Source organism: Carassius gibelio, chromosome A5 (genome assembly GCF_023724105.1).
Source record: "Carassius gibelio isolate Cgi1373 ecotype wild population from Czech Republic chromosome A5, carGib1.2-hapl.c, whole genome shotgun sequence".
NCBI lineage: Eukaryota > Metazoa > Chordata > Actinopteri > Cypriniformes > Cyprinidae > Carassius > Carassius gibelio.
In genome coordinates, this window is record NC_068375.1 from 16,616,779 (window position 1) to 16,635,993 (window position 19,215).

General features: G+C 37.3%; 2 protein-coding genes and 1 long non-coding RNA gene across 7 annotated transcripts in view; 1 reads left to right on the plus strand and 2 right to left on the minus strand.

Annotated features, from left to right (window-relative positions):
- Nucleotides 1-35: 35 nt before the first annotated feature.
- On the minus strand, nt 36-1,655 carry LOC127998575 (uncharacterized). Its single transcript, XR_008171414.1, has 2 exons — nt 1,005-1,655; nt 36-642 (listed from the first exon to the last, which is right to left on the minus strand). It is a non-coding gene; the product is annotated as an uncharacterized LOC127998575 (long non-coding RNA).
- Nucleotides 348-10,081, plus strand: LOC127998417 (endosomal transmembrane epsin interactor 1-like). 3 transcript variants are annotated; one of them, XM_052592108.1, is made up of 11 exons: nt 348-647; nt 3,178-3,234; nt 3,660-3,770; nt 4,327-4,446; nt 4,651-4,785; nt 4,915-5,048; nt 5,842-5,968; nt 6,184-6,262; nt 7,022-7,171; nt 8,084-8,397; nt 9,294-10,081. In XM_052592108.1, the coding sequence occupies exons 1-11, from the start codon at nt 348-350 to the stop codon at nt 9,513-9,515; spliced, it is 1,749 nt and encodes a 582-aa protein (XP_052448068.1). In that variant the 3' UTR covers nt 9,516-10,081. The 3 variants fall into 3 exon arrangements, with proteins under 3 accessions (XP_052448068.1, XP_052448069.1, XP_052448070.1); XM_052592109.1 differs by having other exon boundaries at nt 4,651-4,758; XM_052592110.1 differs by lacking the exon at nt 348-647 and adding an exon at nt 2,913-3,099.
- Nucleotides 10,082-10,637: 556 nt separating this feature from the next.
- LOC127998349 (amyloid-beta A4 precursor protein-binding family A member 1) overlaps nt 10,638-19,215 on the minus strand; it is a 51,823-nt gene continuing 43,245 nt past the window's right edge. For all 3 annotated transcript variants that reach the window (XM_052592103.1, XM_052592105.1, XM_052592102.1), the window contains 6 exons: nt 18,736-18,921; nt 17,939-18,118; nt 17,577-17,789; nt 17,305-17,424; nt 16,406-16,546; nt 10,638-15,512 (listed from right to left, as the gene is read on the minus strand). In XM_052592103.1, coding sequence (XP_052448063.1) covers nt 15,441-15,512; nt 16,406-16,546; nt 17,305-17,424; nt 17,577-17,789; nt 17,939-18,118; nt 18,736-18,921 — 912 coding nt within the window. In that variant the 3' untranslated portion in view covers nt 10,638-15,440. The remainder of the gene's footprint in view (nt 15,513-16,405; nt 16,547-17,304; nt 17,425-17,576; nt 17,790-17,938; nt 18,119-18,735; nt 18,922-19,215) is intronic.

Below are 19,215 nucleotides of genomic sequence, written 5' to 3' on the forward strand. Positions count from 1 at the left end.
ATATATATATATATATATATATATATATATATATATATATATATATATATATAAACACTCGCGGACCAGAGAGAGACCCGTGTGGCCTCTTCTTCCCACGCGCCCCTCCCCCGCCAGTCCACTAGCGCTGCCCAAAAACTATGAAACCGAATCCGAGCAGCAGGTCATTGAGCTTAGTTATTTTAAAACCAATACTCAACTACCTCGACAGGACCATGGAAGTAACGCGGAACGGGCAGTTGGTTATTATTGAAATTATCGGCGCCTTGAGAAATACAGAGTAAAATTAGGGAGCGGCGAGATGCTGCTTTAATGTTTATAGTTGTTGGGCTGCTCGTGCGTCTCCAATGTCTCTGCCCGTAGTTCTGCCTGGATCTTGTTGTCGTTTATCGGGGGCTGCTTTGGCCCATCAGTTCGCAGACGCCTCGTACAGAAGCCGCAGCCGCCGTGTGTCCGCTCTTCCGTCCCGTATGTCTGGATCTCAGACGCGGCTCATCCCGGCGCTGCTGCCCGCTCGCCCGCTGCTCTCCCTCGGCTTGCTGCAGCTGGTTCTCGGCTGCTCCATGGTGGCGCTCTCTTTCGAAGCTCTGTCCCTTAGCAACTCGCCCCCTATTAGAAACTCCTGTCCGTTTTGGGCCGGATCTTCAGTGAGTATTATAATAGCCATAATCAGAGATGATAATGCTTTTATTTTACGCCACATATGCATTCTACTGATTTCAAAATGCATGCTTGTTAATATGCCACTGTCTACATGTTTTAAAAGATTCATTACAAAGCAACAGGTAAAAAGGAGAAGTTTTACTGTGGTCTACTCTAATGTGTTTCCAGCCAGTCTGATACAGAAACGTGGTGCTGCACATTTAGTTCAGTCTGTTTCAGAGTACATGAGCGCTACAGACACTGTTGTTTATCAGTAATGACATTGTGCACTAATATTTGTAAATTATTAGTCAAGTTAAACAATAAAAAGAACCCATATATTAAAATGATTAATGACTCACCCTCAAGTCGTTCCAAACTCGTAACACCTCCGTTCATCTTCGGAACACAGTTTAAGATATTTTAGATTTAGTCTGAGAGCTTTCTGTCCCTCCTTGTAAAATGTATGTACAGTATACTGTCCATGTCCAGAAAGGTAATAAAACATCTTCAAAGTAGTCCATGTGACATCAGAGGGTCAGTTAGAATTTCTTTCATTTTGGTCCAAAAATAGCAAAAACTATGACTTTATTCAGCATTGTCATCTCTTCCAGGTCTGTTGTGAGCACGTTCACTGCAGTTTGTGATATCCTGTTTGCGAATGAATCATTCAGTGTAACTGGATCTTCTTGAACCAGTTCACCAAATCGAACTGAATCGTTTGAAACGGTTCGCGTCTCCAATAAGTATTAATCCACAAATGACTTAAGCTGTTAACTTTTTAATGTGGCTGACACTCCCTCTGAGTTCAAACAAACCAATATCCCGGAGTAATTCATTTACTCAAACAGTACACTGACTGAACTGCTGTGAAGAGAGAACTGTAGATGAACACCGAGCCGAGCCAGATAATGAAAGAAAGATTGATTCGTTCTTGAGTCAGGAACCGTTTCTGTCGTACGCGTCCGATTCGAGAACCGATGAGCTGATGATACTGTGCATGTGTGATTCAGCGTGAAGCAGACTGACACACAGAAAACTCTGAACCGAACAATTTTTTTTGGTGATTGATTCTGAACTGATTCTGGGCTAATGTTATAAGCGCGGGTAAACCGAAGGCTTGAATCAAGGGCAATCATTGCAAATGACGCCATTACGTCAGATTGCAAAGAACCAGTGAACCGTTTTCTTCAACCGGTTTATTGAATCGAACTGTCCGAAAGAACCGGTTCGCGGAAAAGAACCGAACTTCCCATCACTACTGGTGATCCGAAAACCAATGCAACCGGATCTTGACTTGAGATCGAGTCAATCTTTCATTCATTATCTGGCTCAGCTCTGTGTTCATCTTCAGTTCTCTCTTCACAGCAGTTCAGTCAGTGTACTGTTTGAGTAAATGAATTACTCCAGGATATTGGTTTGTTTTAACTCAGAGGGAGTGTCAGCCACATTAAAAAAATATTCAATGCTGAATAAAGTCGTAGTTTTTGCTATTTTTGGACCAAAATGTATTTTCGATGATTCAACAAATTCTAACTGACCCTCTGATGTCACATTGACTACTTTGAAGATGTTTTCATTACCTTTCTGGACATGGACAGTATACCGTACACGCAGATTCAATGGAGGGACTGAGAGCTCTCGGACTAAATCTAAAATATCTTAAACTGTGTTCTGAAGATAAACGGAGGTCTCAAGGGTTTGGAACGACATGAGGGTGAGTCATTAATGACATAATTTTCATTTTTGGGTGAACTAACCCTTTAAGTAGTGAAACAATCAGTCAGTTTCTAAAAAATAAAAACGTGTCAAGAAGAAGAGCCAGGGGTTCAAGGATGCCCAAACAATAAATAGCACCAAAAAAATCTTAATACATATATAGAGAGAAAGAAAAAAAGAAAAAAACTTGAAAGATAAAATAAATAAATGAAACAAAAATAAATGAACAAATTACATAACAATAAACAATCATTCCTACAAAACATTGTTCAACACTTCATGCACTCAACTGTCGCAGCTTTAATTACATAACGAGGAAGAGGAAGAGGGAGGGTCTATCAGACTCCAATTATGAATGACAAATAACCTTATATAATTCATACTCTACATGGTTGAGTGCATAGTGTATGGTGCATCTTTTGGGACACAGTATGTGTAATTCTGAAGTACAGTGAATATCCCCTCTGTCCTGCAAAGTTTATTTCCAGTTTATTTTTATTGGTTACTTCACACATAATGTTTACAGTTAAAAAGAGCTAAACACAAGAACCCAACAGTCAATGTAGTTGACAGGAAGTGGCAGTGTAAGAGGAAATAAGAGGGAGCCGAGTGTGGACGCTGGTATTTGAATGAGGCTGCTGCAGACAGCTCGGCTGACAGCACACTGAGTGAGATGAGTCATTAAAACAGGATTTAAAAGTGCTGAAGGCCATTTTGAGCGTGTGCAGCATCTGATGGGTAATAATGGGCTCATTATCAGTTAATCTGTCTGTGAGTGTTTGCCTCTTTGCTGAACAGACTGATTGTTTTATGCAGGTCATCCTATCTGGGCTTATAGGACTAACCACATGGAAACGGCCAATGCTTCTGCTGGTATGTTTGTTTTACAAATATCAGACTGCTGGTCTTTATTTTTACTTGAAAGTCGTTATATGATGTTTACTACACCAAATTAGTCCTGTGTTGACCTGAACATATGTTTTGAGGGTAATCTTCTGCATGCCTGTGTCCTTATGTTAAAGAGGCAGTCATTAGGCTCTTAAAAGACCCCTTAAATAGGATCTGTGTCCACCAGAAACTCAGTTCAGACCTTGTTAATTAAGTCCCAAGTTGATCAAATGTGAGAGTAAATACATTTACTGTAATGTTCTTTCTGAACATTCTATAAAATGAGAATAAAAAAATGTCAACAGTGATTTGAGCACTAGTATTTTTTTTATTTGTCCAATAGAATTACTACTGACTATTACTGATCTTCCTCTGGACCATTACTTCTTTTGATTGTGTCTCTCACACAGGTAAATCTGTTTGTGTTGCTGTCAGTGGTCTGTATCCTGCTAAACCTGGCAGGCTTCATCCTCTGCTGTCAGGGGGCTCAGCTGGTCTCCAGTACCATTAACTGCCAGCTGGTGAGGAATCTGTGCTGTAATAGAGACAATAACATCATAATGTCAGATGTCTCATGTATTGATTGTATGCAAAATAAAAACAAACATAAATTGAAGTGGGGCAACCCTTATTAATAAATACATGCATTCTTCTTCCAATAAGCATGTACACAGGGTAAGGTGGTACTTGATGTATGCTTTAATAACACATTATGGAAAAAAGCACATCTGTATTGTACAAATCATCTGCTTAGAGGAATAAAGCTTGTCCAAGTCAAAGAGAACCCTGAAACTGAGTCAAAGCAGGCTCCAGTTTTTCTTGGATGTGAGGTAGTTTTTAGGATTCTGCCATTTCCAGGGTCTAAAGACTGTTCTTTCCTCATTTCCACTTGTCATGGAAATGTCCCTGCTGACCTTCTATCTTTGAGCTCAAAATTACAAAAGACTAATGTAGAAAGGTGCATGGAAACGTCATCCTCAGTCTCATACTTTAAATCCAGGCAGTTCTTTAAGTATTAGTAGACCATGTCATCAGACATTAATAGGAAACAACCATAAAAGTGTTTCTGTGTTTCAGAACAAGCTGGGGGATCTCTGTCACTGTTGTTCAGAGATTCCAAGCACTCCGTGCCAAGAGGACAAGCTGATTGAGATCTATGCAGGTCATGCATGTGGCACAATGAGAATTCTGCTCAAGGTGAGAATTATATATTTTTTTATAATTATTCAATTCTTATATTACACTACTACTTGGGTGATAGATAGACAGTTAGTAGACAGAAAAAGATAGACAGGATACCATGACTATAATATGGTGTATATTATGTTATAAGTGAGAGAAATATATTCGTTTTGTTTACCAGCAGTAGATTTGGATGTTCTAGAGTTGTCTCTCTTTCAGAAAGTGCTCTTTGCATTGTGTGCGCTCAGTGCTTTGGCCACAGCTGTGTGTCTGGTTGCTGCTGCACTCAGATATCTCCAGATCTTCTCAACCAGACGACCCTGCATGGTCAGAAATCATATCATGGAAAATATGGCAAGATAATATTCAATTTCAATGGTTTTATTCCTGTCCAGTGTGTGGGATAGATTCTAAGGATGTTTAGACGTGTTGTGAGCAGCTGTCTTGTTCTAATAGTGGTGTGATTATGATCGTCTTTGGCAGGAAGAGGCCAGGCCTGTTCCAGAGGAAGTGGAGGGGCAGACTCATCTTCCTGACCCTGACGAATTTGTCGCTCCTGCACCTCCTCCGTCTTACTTCTCCACCTTCTACTCTCACACCCCACGCTTGGCTCGCAGGTACTGCACACGAGCCCTCTTTACACAGTCCACTGTTAAAGAAATGCTTTGTCAGGGTTACCTAAAATGTGTTTTAAGTGGTTATTCAAGTTAAAAATACAACTATTTAATTTAATTCCTATAACTGTGCTGGGTTTATTTGTAACAAATATAGTGCCTTGTTAAAAGTATTCATTTATTTTTTTCACATTTTGTTATGTTGCTTGCTGCCTTATGGTAAACAACTTAAAAGTACTTTTTTTTCACATCAGTCTACATTCTATACACCATAGTAACATGCTTTGTAGCACCTTTGCAAATTCTTAAAAAATAAAAAACTGAAATGATTACATTGCATTTTCTGGGACAGTCCCACGTTTTTAAATTGTAGTGTGTCAGATCAGGAAAAATATTGATTTAGATTACATCTGCATATTTTCACTTTTTAAAGTGATAAAATCTGTCCATGATCTATAGCTTGCTTAAATGTGTTTCTATCTCTCTCTCTCTCTCTCTCTCTCTCACAGACAGACAGACACACACACACACACACACACACACAAACCTGCACTTTGACCTTGAACTCTTAAGCAAAAATACATCAGGGTTTATCATATCTGTGGGTGGGTGACTCAATGTTTGGCAGGCAACCAAAATGTTTTGGCAACGTAAAACAGCAAAGAAGTTTGTGTGTGGGAAAGCATGATATGTTCCAGTTTCTGATCAGACATAAATGGGTTTGTCTTGAAACAGTTGTTTACTGTTGTTATGTCTTCTTGTGGGCTGTTTACAGTGTAAATGTGTGTTTTGGCAGGATGTTTGGTGATGGTATGATTCCTCTTCCTCATATATATGGTGCCAGAATGAAAGGAGTGGAGGTCTTCTGTCCTCTAGACCCTCCTCCACCTTATGAAGCCGTTGCTTCACAGCCAGCAGCACAGGTACTGATTTATGCGGTTATCATATGCTATCTGCTATCACATAATTATCTCTGTAATGAAAATCAACATCAGTTAGCATTTACAGAATTTGTCCTGATACAGTTTCAACTCTGTTTGTGAATTAGACATCACATCAGCAAACAAGACACAGTGTCCTGAACAGCTCAATCAAATACAGTCCTTGTCCGCTCACTGACCCTCTGTATTTATTTCAGGCCCAGAGTAGTGAGGTGCAAATGAGCGATCTGACTGAGGTCCTGACAGAGGGCGCCGAGGCTGAGACGCCCAGCGATGGTAGGAACCAGTTGTATTCTTACATATAGACCTGTGCATAGACATTCAAAACATTGGAGTTTAGGTGTATAGGTGTTATAATGAACAAACAGAAACTTCCCTCTTGAAAGTCTGGAATTAGAAAACAGAGCTGCCACTGAGGCCTACATGAAATGTGTCATTGACACGGCTTATATGAGTCCAGTGCCTCTGGTACTCTATATTTAATCACGATTCTGACAGCGTTTAGCAGTACCCGTCCATAATTATGGCATCTGTGTATAAAAGGAAATGTATTTTAGTGGTGTCAGTTGTATCTCCAGTGTTCTTCAGTGAGGGATTTCTTTTTATAGCTGTCTGTATCCTTCAACACTTTCAAAGATTGCACAGTCCTACATGTTTTTAATTTTCCTTCACAAGTCACTCCTCAAAATGCTTCTTTTGCATTTTTTTTTACATTTCATACATATTTTTTCATTATCAATTATGTCAGCATAACAATTTGAAATGTTGAACTGAAAATCGTTCTCTATTTTGCTTTAATGAAAGCTGCATGGAGGGTGGGGGGGGGGTGTGTTTAATGATCAATCCATGAATTGCATTGAAGAGAATGTTTTATTATTTTATTTTATTTGTTTAGTTAACAGGGTCATTACACATTAATAAAACATGCCAGAATTGGCCAAAGGCTATTTTTCATCCGTAGCCTGGATCTCTTATAGTGAAGCCCTAAAATATTGACATATTTCTATTTCTAGTGTGTTTGTGTGTTTTATTCAGACAGGTGCCGTCAGATGGCCATATTGAGCCCCACACCCCCGACACAGTCCAGACAGCCTCACAGCGCAGTCTCCTCCAGCAGGAAACCGCACAAACCTGGCCTCCGCAGGTCCAACAGTGACCCCGTCCTGCTAGACCCGACCGCCAAAGGTACAATCACATGTTTCTGTATAATGACCTTAAACTGTTTATTTAAGCATTGCCACAGACAACCAATTCAATTCAATTTGACTTGTTTTCAGAGGACGTACAGTATGTGCTGCTTCTGTATGTTTTTGTAGCCCACAGGCAGATTGTCTTGTTTTACGCCTAAATCTACTTAAAATAAATGTTTTTATCTGTGTGTGTCCAGAGAAGAGGACTGGGACTGATACTGATAGTAAATCTAGAGAAACTAAACCTGTCAGTGGTTACTTGAAGCCCATTTTTAATCTAGGATTTGTGTTACTGATGGGGCTCAGCAGAGAGCCCTCTCTTTGCAAAGACCTTAAAAGCATAGATCTCTCAAAAATCCAGTCATCATTTACTAAACCTTACACTCATTTCATTCCAAACACTTACTGTATGACATTGTATTCTTCTGTGGAACAGATTTTAAGAATTTTATTTTTATTTTTATGATCCAAACTATGAAACCAAAATGTTTGGTAACCAACGTAATTCAGAATATCTGCTTTTGTGTTCAGCAGCAGGAAAAAAAAGTCATTCAAGGTTCATGAAGTGTTTGTGCTTTGCTACTTCTCATCTGTCTTCTTAACCAATACAACAGTGAATTATTCTCTTTTTTTATTAACTTGGTTGAATAGAATGATTCAGTTTATAGTCCTAAAACCTTAAATAGAATTAGGATCTTTGGGCCACAGGCTCCATCAGTAATTTTCAATGTGTTTTTGTATTAGCAAAATATTATTTTAGTTTTATGAGTACAGTGTGGCCTGTGGCTACTCTAAATTACTTAAAGAGACTTGTTCTGCAACTGAACTGACACACTGTTACAGCTCAGATGTGAATATTGTGGAGCTGTATCTCATTGATATATTGGCTTTTCTCTCTCTCTTCCAGTAATGAGTTGTGAAGCAGCTACACAGACAGAGTTAGGCCCTGGATCGGCTCCTGCTCCAGGCTCAGTGATTGTAACAGAGCATGGGACGGTTACACTCCGACAGGGCCGTGGCAAGCGGAAGCCTCGTCCCAACTCCATGGTGGATTACCAGAGCTATAGAGACACAAAACTGCTGGTGGCCCGTTTTCTGGAGCAGTCCTCCAGCAGCTTGACCCCTGAGGTACAGGAGCTGGTCCACAGCATCAAAACAGTGCTGCGCTCCGATGAGGAACACATGGAGGAGGCTGTTCTCTGCGCCAGCTTCATCGACCAGGCAAGACACATGGGATGAACACCCATAACGTTTCCTAGTGCTTAAAGCACACGCTCTGATACATAGAGCTTTGCTGCTCAAGGGGGCAAGTTGAGTTTGAATCTGACTCGCAACCTTTTAAAACAGGCTTTTATGGCTCATATAGTATAGGAGAATATGCAGCTTATACTCAAGGAGGGGGAAAAAAAAGCATATTTACAATATGCAGTTTGGTGCAGTTGCTGATATTTTTATGTACAGAATGCAAGATGAAACGCTTTAGCATTTTTGTCATTTAAATCACTTTATAACAGCATAGCAGTCTACATGAAATGCATATAAATATTAGCTGTTACTCATATCTCCCAATGATATTTCTTAACAAGATGATGTTTAAATGTTTATTTTCTGATCAGAGCTCTGTAGTTTTTATTGTGGGGGAGAAAACATCTGACGCAATGCAATACAATGATGATGGAGAGATGCGCAAATAAACATTACTCAAAAGCTTGGCATGTCATTTTTAATACATTTTAAAAGGATTTTTCGAAAACATTATGTATGGAATGGATAATCAAGTAAACTTAAGTTTCTTCAGTCTAATGAGTGTTCATTTTGAAGTATTACTAACAATATAAAAGTTATGGTTAAGTTTACTTTATAAAAATCTGTAAATATTTCACAGGAAAAAGACCAGAAGATGGACATTTTTACAATTATACTAAAAGGCCTTTTACCTGCTAAAAAAGCATAAACTATCAATCAGACAGCAGAAGGTTGTATTAAAATATGTACAGTAGATTTTTGAAGTTATGAAATGTACATATCAAATATGATACAGCAGGACCAATATCCTGTTCAGCCATTTTTACTCCTAAAATTTCCCGTTCTCTGACGGATCATTTTCATGTTTGCAGGCCACGGTTTCAGAGGTTGCACCAGCGCAGATGGAGCCCACCTCCCACACGCTGCCGCTGCGCAAACGTCCGGCCACCCTTCACCTCCGCAGCTGTGGTGATCTCAGCTCCTTCACCTCGGGGCAGCCGCAGCCGGAGCGCAGGACCGGCACCCATTCCCGAACAGGATCCCATGAACGTCCACACAGCCTTATAGGAGTCTTCCGAGAAACTGTCCTCTGAGTGACGTCTCAAACAGACTGAAGGTACAGTGAACATCACGACATGAAGGAAGCTGCAGATGAGTTCACTTCATTTCGGAAACATCTGCTTTTTGTTAGAGATTATAGCAAATATTATTCATTTTTTTAGCTTTTTCAGTTGGAATTCCAGTTGTTTGGATTTACTCCTGATTGTTTTTACTTTTTACACATTATGCATTATGATAAAACACTGGAAAAAAAATATATATTTTTTTTTTACCAGATGTTCCTTATTTAAGAATTATATTATTAACACTCACAAATTGACTATATGAAAAATACAATATAAAAAATCATTATAATGAGAAAAACATGCAAATGTATGGCTTTATTTAGTTTATATGATGTGGGGAATTACTCAATATTGTGAGGTAGATGATACATTTGTCACTTTTTGTTTGACGATTCTCAACTATTTTATGATTTCTCTCAAGATGTCCTTCTGAGATGTTGTGCTTTATTTCTGAATTGGCTCATATTCTGCATTATATGGGCGAAACCTAACATCCATATTTCCCCAAGATTAAATATGATCTTTAAAGCATCTTCCCGTTGTCTGGGGTATTCATTCAGTCAATACTGACATTTTGACGGGGGTCGAAGGATAATTTTTTTTTATTATACACTACCTTTTAAATATATATATATATTTTTTAAATAATACTTTTATTCAGTAAGGCTTCATTAAATTGATCAAAAGTGACAGATAATAATGAAGAAGAATGCTGAAAAAGCTTTTTTTCTGAATAGCTTTTTATCAAATAGTTCTGACGAAAAAGTAGCAACAAAACAGTAAGCTCAACTGTTTTCAACAATGGTAAAAAGAACTGTTTCTTAAGCAACAAATCTGCACATTAGCATGATTTATTAAGGATCATGTGACCCTGAAGACTAGAGTAATGACTGCCGAAAGTTGAGTTTTACCGTCACATGAATAAATTACACCTTAACATATATTCAAATAGAAATCAGTTATTTTGAAATTGTAATAACAATTCACATAGTACTATTTTTACTGTCATTTTGATCAAATAAATGCAGCCTTGGTGAGCTCAGGAGACTTCTTTCAAAAGCATCAAATTAAAGAGACATTCTAGTTGCATGCGCTCTCAGTAGTTCGTTTAATGTCGTAAATACTGTTACAAACATTCCTGCTATGGTAAAGGAATGTGTCTAAATAGTTCAATCACAGAAAAGCTAGCAAATAAATAAACATTGCTTTTGCTGTACAGAAAGTGTCTTTTTACTTTGACAAACATATAATTGTGATTACATTCAGAGCAAGTGCATTATAAATACTAACCAAAGCCACAGTTCCTTTTCTACTTCAGTATAAACCACAAACTCTGCAGAGGCCTTGCATTCATGAGGTGGGAATCTGTTGAACCCGTCCTATGCCCTGCACATCCTGCGTTACGTATCTACACTATTTCATACCGGTGTCACTTCAATAACACATTAAGCCACTCGTTTTGTTTCTCCAGTATTATATATTTGAAATGTATTCCTCAATAAAGCTTGCATGTTATTGTGAGTCGGACACAGCATATCCTGTACTGTATAGTGCAGAAGTCTGGGACACTGAAGGTACACTGAGGTTAAGTGTTGATGCTTTAATCTTGCTGTCCAGCAACATAACTATCTGCACTGTTGAGTTGAACAGCATTACATTTATGCATTTAGCAGACGCAATTACAAGTGCATTCAGGCAATTATTATTATTCTTTTTTATCAGTATGTGTGTTCCCTGGGAATTGAACCCACAATTTTACAGAGCTAATGCAATGCTTTACCACTGAGCCACAGGAAGCATAGTTTCATGTAAGCTTCTCTTTCAATTCGGACTAAAATTGTGGATCTTTTTTACAATAAACAGCACAATGGCAAAAATTATGTTATTCAGCCTGCAAAAATTATGTTATTCAGCCTGCACATGTATATTATGATGTGTTGCCCCTTAAAAGAATAGTTCACCCAAAAGTAGAAATGTACTCAAACTCAAGCCATCAAAAATGTAGATGAGTTTTTTTTCATTGGGACAGATTTGGATAAATTAATCATTAAGTCACTTGCTCACCAGTGGATCCTGTGTGGTGAATGGGTGCCGACAGAATGAGAGACCAAACAGCTGATAAAACATCACAATAATCTACAAGTGATCCACACCACTCCAGTCCATCAACTAATGTCTTGAGGTGAAAATCTTTGTAAGAAACCAATCCATCTCATGTTGTATTATTTTTCACCTTGTCTGAATCAGGAAAGAAATATGCACAGATCAAGCACTGCTTACAAGCCAATTCAGTCCAAAACTGTTCTAAACAAATATGGTGCTGGATTCAGATGGGAGAGGACAACAATATGATGTCAATATGAACAATATGAACAATATGATGATGAACTTTTTCCACTGGAGGAAGGATTGTTATGGATTACGGCTTGGTATTTTGTCGACAATCAATGATTTAAAGGTGAAAGGCCTTGATGGATTTGTTTATTACTAACACATCTTTTCACGTCACCAAATGTTAACTGATGGACTGGCGTCATGAGGATTACGTCTGGATTTTTGTGATGTTTCTATCAGCTGTTTGCACTCTTTTTCTGACGGCACCCATTCACTGCAGAGGATCCACTGGTGAGCAAGTGATGTAATGCTAAATTTCTACAAATCTGTTCTGATGAAGAAAAAAAATCATCTACATCTTGGATGGCCTGAGGATGAGTAAATATTCAGCTACATTTTCATTTGTTTGTGAATTATACCTAATTATTCAAATATTAAATAAAACACTGGTGTCAAAGACTTTTGCACAGTTTACCTTCATTATTGTACACATGATAAATATTAATTGGATATACTGTATATATTAAGCTATATGTAAATAAATATTTGTGTGTGTGTCTATATGTATGTATGTATGTATATAGTGTCTAGCTGGTTTTATTTTATAATGAAGTCATTTGTCACACATCACACTCACTACAATAAATAGCAATGCATACAAAAAGACCATGCTTCACATAAAGCAAAAAACAATGAACCATGAGGCCCTTCCTGTGTGTTAATGACTTTTGATTCCACTTGTAAAAAGAATACAGTGATAATGAGGTCAGAATCTGGTTTGGGCGTGAATTTTCACATTTTAAGCAATAAGAAGTATCTTTTCTTACCAAAAATTACAAGTTGTACAAGATGAGTTTGGTAGCATCTCGAAGATCCATTATGCCATCAAATACAGCCATTGCACACAGCAATAGAATTCACCTCAATATTTATAATATTAATACAGATTCAACACTGCAGTAATGTCAACATATTGTGATGTAAACTATATTGCTGTATTATTCATATGATGGAAAGAGATACTTTTGCAAATGCCAGTTTCATTAGTGTGAGTGTATCCTCACATATAAACGAATTCCAGGAAACACACAAGCACACCTGATGGTAAAATGGGGGAAAGTGGTCAATGATTCACTGCAACAAGCTTCTCCTAAGACAAGTTATGCTTGTTTGACAGACTGACTGTTTTTTTTACCAGATGTAAAATCACATATATAGTGATATTTAACAGACTTCAGACAGTCTTTAAGCAAGTAATTAATAATGGAGATTTGCCAAAGCATGCTGACGGATAAACATCAGTTCTTGCAAAAATGGTACTATCATGTTTGTCTGAGAGGACAAACCTCTGGAAACACAGTCTGTTATGAATCGGTTCATGTTGAGATGCTCTGTACCAAAACATTATACTGGATTAGTCATCCCAGCAAATCCAGCTTTCTGAGAGTGAATACACTTCTTTTAAGACACATTCTAAGTGAAAAAACACTGCGTGAAAAAGTAGCACACATGAATTAAACATGTAGTTGGTAAAAAAAAAGCCTGTAATGACTCAAATTCATAACGAGGTAAAAAAAAAAAAAAGATAAATTAGATCTCACAATGGAATTCATCAAAACCATCCTGAAACTGTCAACACAATATTAATATCACCTTCAGTTTTTTTCAAGTATAAATGTTTAAAAGAAAATGCTACCAATATGAGCATATTTAATTTGCAATATTATTTTATATACAGATGCTTATCAAGACAAGAAGGAAGATTTTCTGTGCATAAAAATAAGGAATGCAGTCATTTACAACAAATAAAATATTGCACATCAATGTCAAAAAACAAGCAGTAAAACACAACAATTTAAGTTATTTTTAGGTTGCTTTCTCCCAGCCTGACTATATATATCTCCAAATGCATCCCCATATATCTCCATTTTAAATATGGCATCATCTTTCTGTAAGGCATTTCATCCACAGTTTCTATGTGCTCTAGTATACATATGCCCCTAGATATACTAGACATGAATTATTTCACTGAATTATTCACCACAGATGAGCAAAAAAGATCATCATCATTTTAACAGGAACTGCGGTTAAAAAACCTTTTTAAAGGACTCAATGATTTTGTCCCTTTCTCAGCAAACAGGATGCAGAATTGTAATTGAAATTTTAATTTAAGTAAAATTAAAATGCATATTTATTTTTGTTGCCGTATAAATGACCTATAAATATGATCATACATATCTGAACATATCTGACCCTGGACCACAAAACCAGTCTTAAGTCCCTGGGGTATATTTATTTTTAGCAATAGCAATAGCAAGAAAAAAAAATTGGTTGAAGATTATCCTTTTTTCTTTTATGCCAAAAATCATTAGGATATTAAGTAAAGATCATGTTCCATGAAGATATTTTGTAATTTTTTTTTACCATAAATATATATAAACTTAATTGTTGATTAGTAATTAATATGCATAGCTAAGAACTTTAAAGGAATTTTTTTTTTGCACCATCAGATTCCAGATTTTCAAATAGTTGTATCTCCAAATATTGTCCAATCCCAACAAACCATACATTAATGGAAATATTATTTATTCAGCTTTCAGATAATGTATAAATCTCATTTATCTCTAAAATCTCTGGTTTTGTGGTGCAGGGTCACATATGGGCTGTTTTCAGAAACATTAAATAACATTAATAATGTTTGAAATGCCACTTGTAGAAATTTGTATATATTTTAATATATTTAATGAATTAACTATTAATTCAGGTACCATAATAATAATAATAAATTAAATAAACACTTGATTTTCCAGACCAACACTGTCAAATAAAAACAAAAAAATGTTTTCGTATGGGGAAAAAAATATATAGACATAATTAGTTCAAATTAATGACGCTATTGTTACATGTAATGACTAGTGAATAACTTTATATTGTAATTATTTTCTTGTCTTTCCAATTCCAATTCAGTATCCTGTGGGCTTTGACCAATTCAACTCAAACTCCAAATCATGGATTGAACTTTTCAAAAAATTTTCACCATATTCCTCAGACTAACAGCTGCCCTTAAAATTAAAATTGAATCAAAAACACTTGATGGTTGCCAAGCTTGAATAAATAACAGCATAAAAGTATGATAAGGCAAACCCCTTTCTCATTTTATACACCTAATGATCACACAGGTGTACTTTTTATCACTCGCAAACTGCTGTGTCGTAAATACAGGTACATCGTTTTAAGACACCTCTTACTGTGATGGGGCTTTTGAAATATTTCTCACACTCTCTCTTCCTCCTTCCATGGAGCGAGCTGAGCGCACACAGAGAGAGGAATTACACAACAGCACAGCATACTCACTCAGAGCAACAGAAAAGAAGAGATGGAGAGCTCAGGGGAGGCAGTGAAGAGAAACGAAGCGTCACAGAGAGCCATGTTGAGCAGAGCTTCAGTGGATTCAGTCACACAGTCACCAGTCCACAGGGCTGACACTTTCACATCAAGATTAAGGTTATATCTGGTGACAACAGGGCAGGGCAGGAGGCTTGGGAAAGAGTCGTAGCTTCAGATGTAAACGGGTTGCTCCTGGGCTGTTAACAAGCGGTACATGGCAGCCGGCATAGTCTTCATGTGAATCTGTTTTGCAAAATGTGATCGTCCAGTTCAGTTACACACAAGTCATACTAAAAAGCACTCAAGCCAAATTTGTATCTTTGAATACAAGTTTGCCCCTGCAAAAACCTCTTTTTTTACATTTATAAAATGCAAGCTTAAATTGTACTAAACCCGGAACATTTCTCTAAGACAAAGGCTTTATCCAAAATCGCATACTACCCTTTGATATAATATGATAAAACTGTACTAGTATGTCCGACCTCACAGTATTCACAAAACGAAATGTACCTGGATGACCTATTACTTCCAGCGAGATCCTAAAGTAAGCATTGGGTGGACACTTTTCTATCCCATGAGGCCGTGGGGTTTATGAATGGCAGTGACACTGGTAGGTCAGATGATAATAATAACATGGCGAATGTAGTACATTCAGATTACATTCATACTACATGCATTCATACTATATAAAACATACTTTTTTTTGCCAGGTGCAAATAAATTACTTCTTCAAAATAACTTTATATTCAGACAGTATGCGATTTCAGATGTTTCCAGCATGTTTGGACACTTTCTGGTTGTCAGATGTTAATGAATCATGCTCTTAGTTAATGTGATGAACTACACCTGCAGTTACTCTGATAGGACACCTCTGTGAAATTCATACAGAACTCACATTGACTCCGGCTGATTTTCAGACATAGCAAAAATAATCCTGAGAAAAATGTGCAAAAACCTTTTGGGGCCACTGTTGACAGCCTGTGATCTACATCAAACAGAGCTAAACATGGCACCATAGTTTCTAGATGATAATTGAAATTGATTACCTAATTTCAGAAATAGTGATGTGAAAATATTCTGTTATTATATTAGGCAGGTGTGGCACCATGGAGCTTGATCGTGTTCTCCAGACTTACCTCACCAACTGCATTTGACAGAATGTGTACAATCTTCTCATGAGGGGTGGCCACAACACTCTGGCTATTGATTTCAATGATCCGGTGGCCGACACGCACCCCGCCGCGCTCTGCTATCCCTCCTCTCATCAGACTGCAAATCTGGAGGATGCAAAATACAATCAAGTTGTACTTCAGACTAGTTTTATTTTTTTTATTTATCATTGATATAATATTATAGTTTTTCAAATTTGTAATTAGTTTTATTTTTGTATTTTTCATTTTCAATTAAATTGTAAAGTACTAGTAATTTCGTTTTTGTCATTTTATTAGTAAAATATACCTATATAGTTTTTTATACATTTTTACTTTAGTTTTATTTTTTATTTATTTTACTTCATTAAGTTAGACTAAATGAAAATAAGAAATGTTGCTTTGGCAACATGCTGAAATAAAATCAGTTTAAGTTTATTATATTTTATTTTGGTTAACATTTTATTTTATTATTATTTATTTTTTTTACAATTAATTCCAAATCAAGTAACTATTGTAAAACATTACTGTAATACTTATTATAAACTATTACAACCTTAAATTATTAAAGATCTGGATAACAATAATTATTTTACTTTTAAGGATGATAAACAGGTGATATTGAATAGCTGATATTCCCTACTATTTTGTCTACATTAATTAAAACGCATTAATAAAAAATGCAGTTTCATTAATTTTAATGCTACAAGTGATTTTAGGCTTCACAAGATTAATGTTTTTAAAGATTAACTTGAAGTGAATGTTAGATGAAGGCAAATGTAATATATAAACACAAAATTACAGGACATGAGTATGCACATTTAAATACTCATTCAAATAAGCAATATTAGCCAATGGCGATCTCAATTATTTTTCAGAAAACCCACAATGCCATTCTGCACACTAAATCCCAGCTGATATCTCAGGTCTGGTCTTCGGATGAGGACAGTGGTCACAGGTGGGCATCTCACAATATTAAGCGTTATTCTTGATTGGTTCTTCAATCCCTAGAAGATGAGAGCAATATGTTTTATGCAATAAAATAAATGTAAAAGAATTGGCCACAAATAAATGCAGTGAACGTCTGAGAATCAGAATTAAATCTTTGAATTTAATTCATGATTGTGTTGAAGTCCAGTTGATTTAGCACCCGATGTACCTTGATAATACTCTGACAGGTGGAGGGGGGTAACCCCACCAGACTGGTGCCATTGATGGACATGATCTGGTCTCCTATGTTCAGCCTGCCGGACTTCTCAGCCGGGCCGCCATGCATCATGTTTGCTATAATCACTGTGGGCAGAATGGAGCCCCATCCCGACTCCACGATCACAACCCCAAGAATCTCCCCCTTCTGCTTCTCTATGTAAACCTGTAGTGCACACACACACACACACACACACACATCACTGCTAAAACGTGATCTAGTCAACATTACTGATTCTGACATCATCCAGACAAATTCTCAACATTTGATCTTCATAATCTTCTGTTTCCACAAGGCACGGGCTGTCCACTTACATCTTTGCAGTTCTCAGACTTGGAGAAGTGAATGAGGTCATCGTTGTACATGTCCTGTGTGTTCAGGAGGTCGCTGTACTCTTTCTGACTCAGATCCTCTGGGTTGATGCCATTGGCACGCAGGAACTCTTGGTACGCCACGCTGAAAGCCTGGCCGATGGACTGAGCTATGAGCTGAGCCTGAGCACAAAGACGAATCAGGTTAAACAACTAAAAATGAACATTATATTGCATGTTTACAATTTGAATTATCGAACCATTTTTTGGAAGAAAGCACTTTTTTTTAAAGCTAATAGATACACACATAAGGTCAAGAGACGACAAGGGTGGCATTCCTCAGGACAGCCGAATTCATGCCTTTTGCCCTCATGTCACTGCTGTATGCTGTGCTGTGACATACACAGGCTCGTTTCATTTGAATAGCCTCTGATGCTGAACAGAGAAAAGGTCACATCCTGTCTCGTGATTCAACCCACGCAGCAAGACGCCCAAGAACACCATCTGGATAACTGCTATTAGAGGTCACCATAATGCCCAGAAACTGCAATACTGAACATGCTGGGAAACAATGTGAGGGGCCTACGAAGAATTAGGCAAATGTGGAGGATTTCATGTGGAAAAAGTGTAAAGGCAGAGTTGTGGCAGAACTCCCCTTAACTGTGGTAATGAAAGGCCTAGACTGGCTTATTGCTTTCATAAACTCCAACAACAGAAGTGTGGTAAAGTGTGTAAATCTGTTCTATCGTTTCACAATGCTGGAGCAATAAACTGACACATATTTACGATGAAGAACTCACATCTTCAGACTCAAACACGTGACAGATCATCTTGTATTGGCGCTTCTCGTCCTGGGCCGGGTCAGAGGCCTCCATGTTCTCCTCAGAGTCGGAGCGAAGCATTCTCCTTCTGGCCATCAGAACCACAATGTTCCCGATATCAGCGATGTAGGAGATGGTCCTTAAAGGGTGGTCCATCATGGTCTCCTGAGAATCAGGGGGAGATTTACATATGAATATACATACAATATATATATTTACATATATTTTTATATATACTGTATGTGTGCGTTTTGGGTCTGTATAAGATTGTTTTTTTGTGAATTAAGTCTCTTGTGCTCATTTATTTAAGTTTTTTTTTAAATACACATTATTCCAATTCAATATAATGGTTTTCTATTGTAATATATTTTTAAATGTAATTTATTCCTGTGATGGCAAATCTGACTCCTCAGCATTATTACTCCCGTCTTCAGTGTCACATGATCCTTAAAAAATCAT

Excerpts from the sequence above, each read along its gene's own strand:
- LOC127998417 (XM_052592108.1), top strand. The coding sequence starts at position 348 with ATGTCTCTGCCCGTAGTTCTGCCTGGATCTTGTTGTCGTTTATCGGGG. Across the intron at positions 3,235-3,659 it reads AACGGCCAATGCTTCTGCTG|GTAAATCTGTTTGTGTTGCT; the intron begins GTATGTTTGTTT and ends TCTCTCACACAG. Across the intron at positions 7,172-8,083 it reads GCTAGACCCGACCGCCAAAG|TAATGAGTTGTGAAGCAGCT; the intron begins GTACAATCACAT and ends TCTCTCTTCCAG.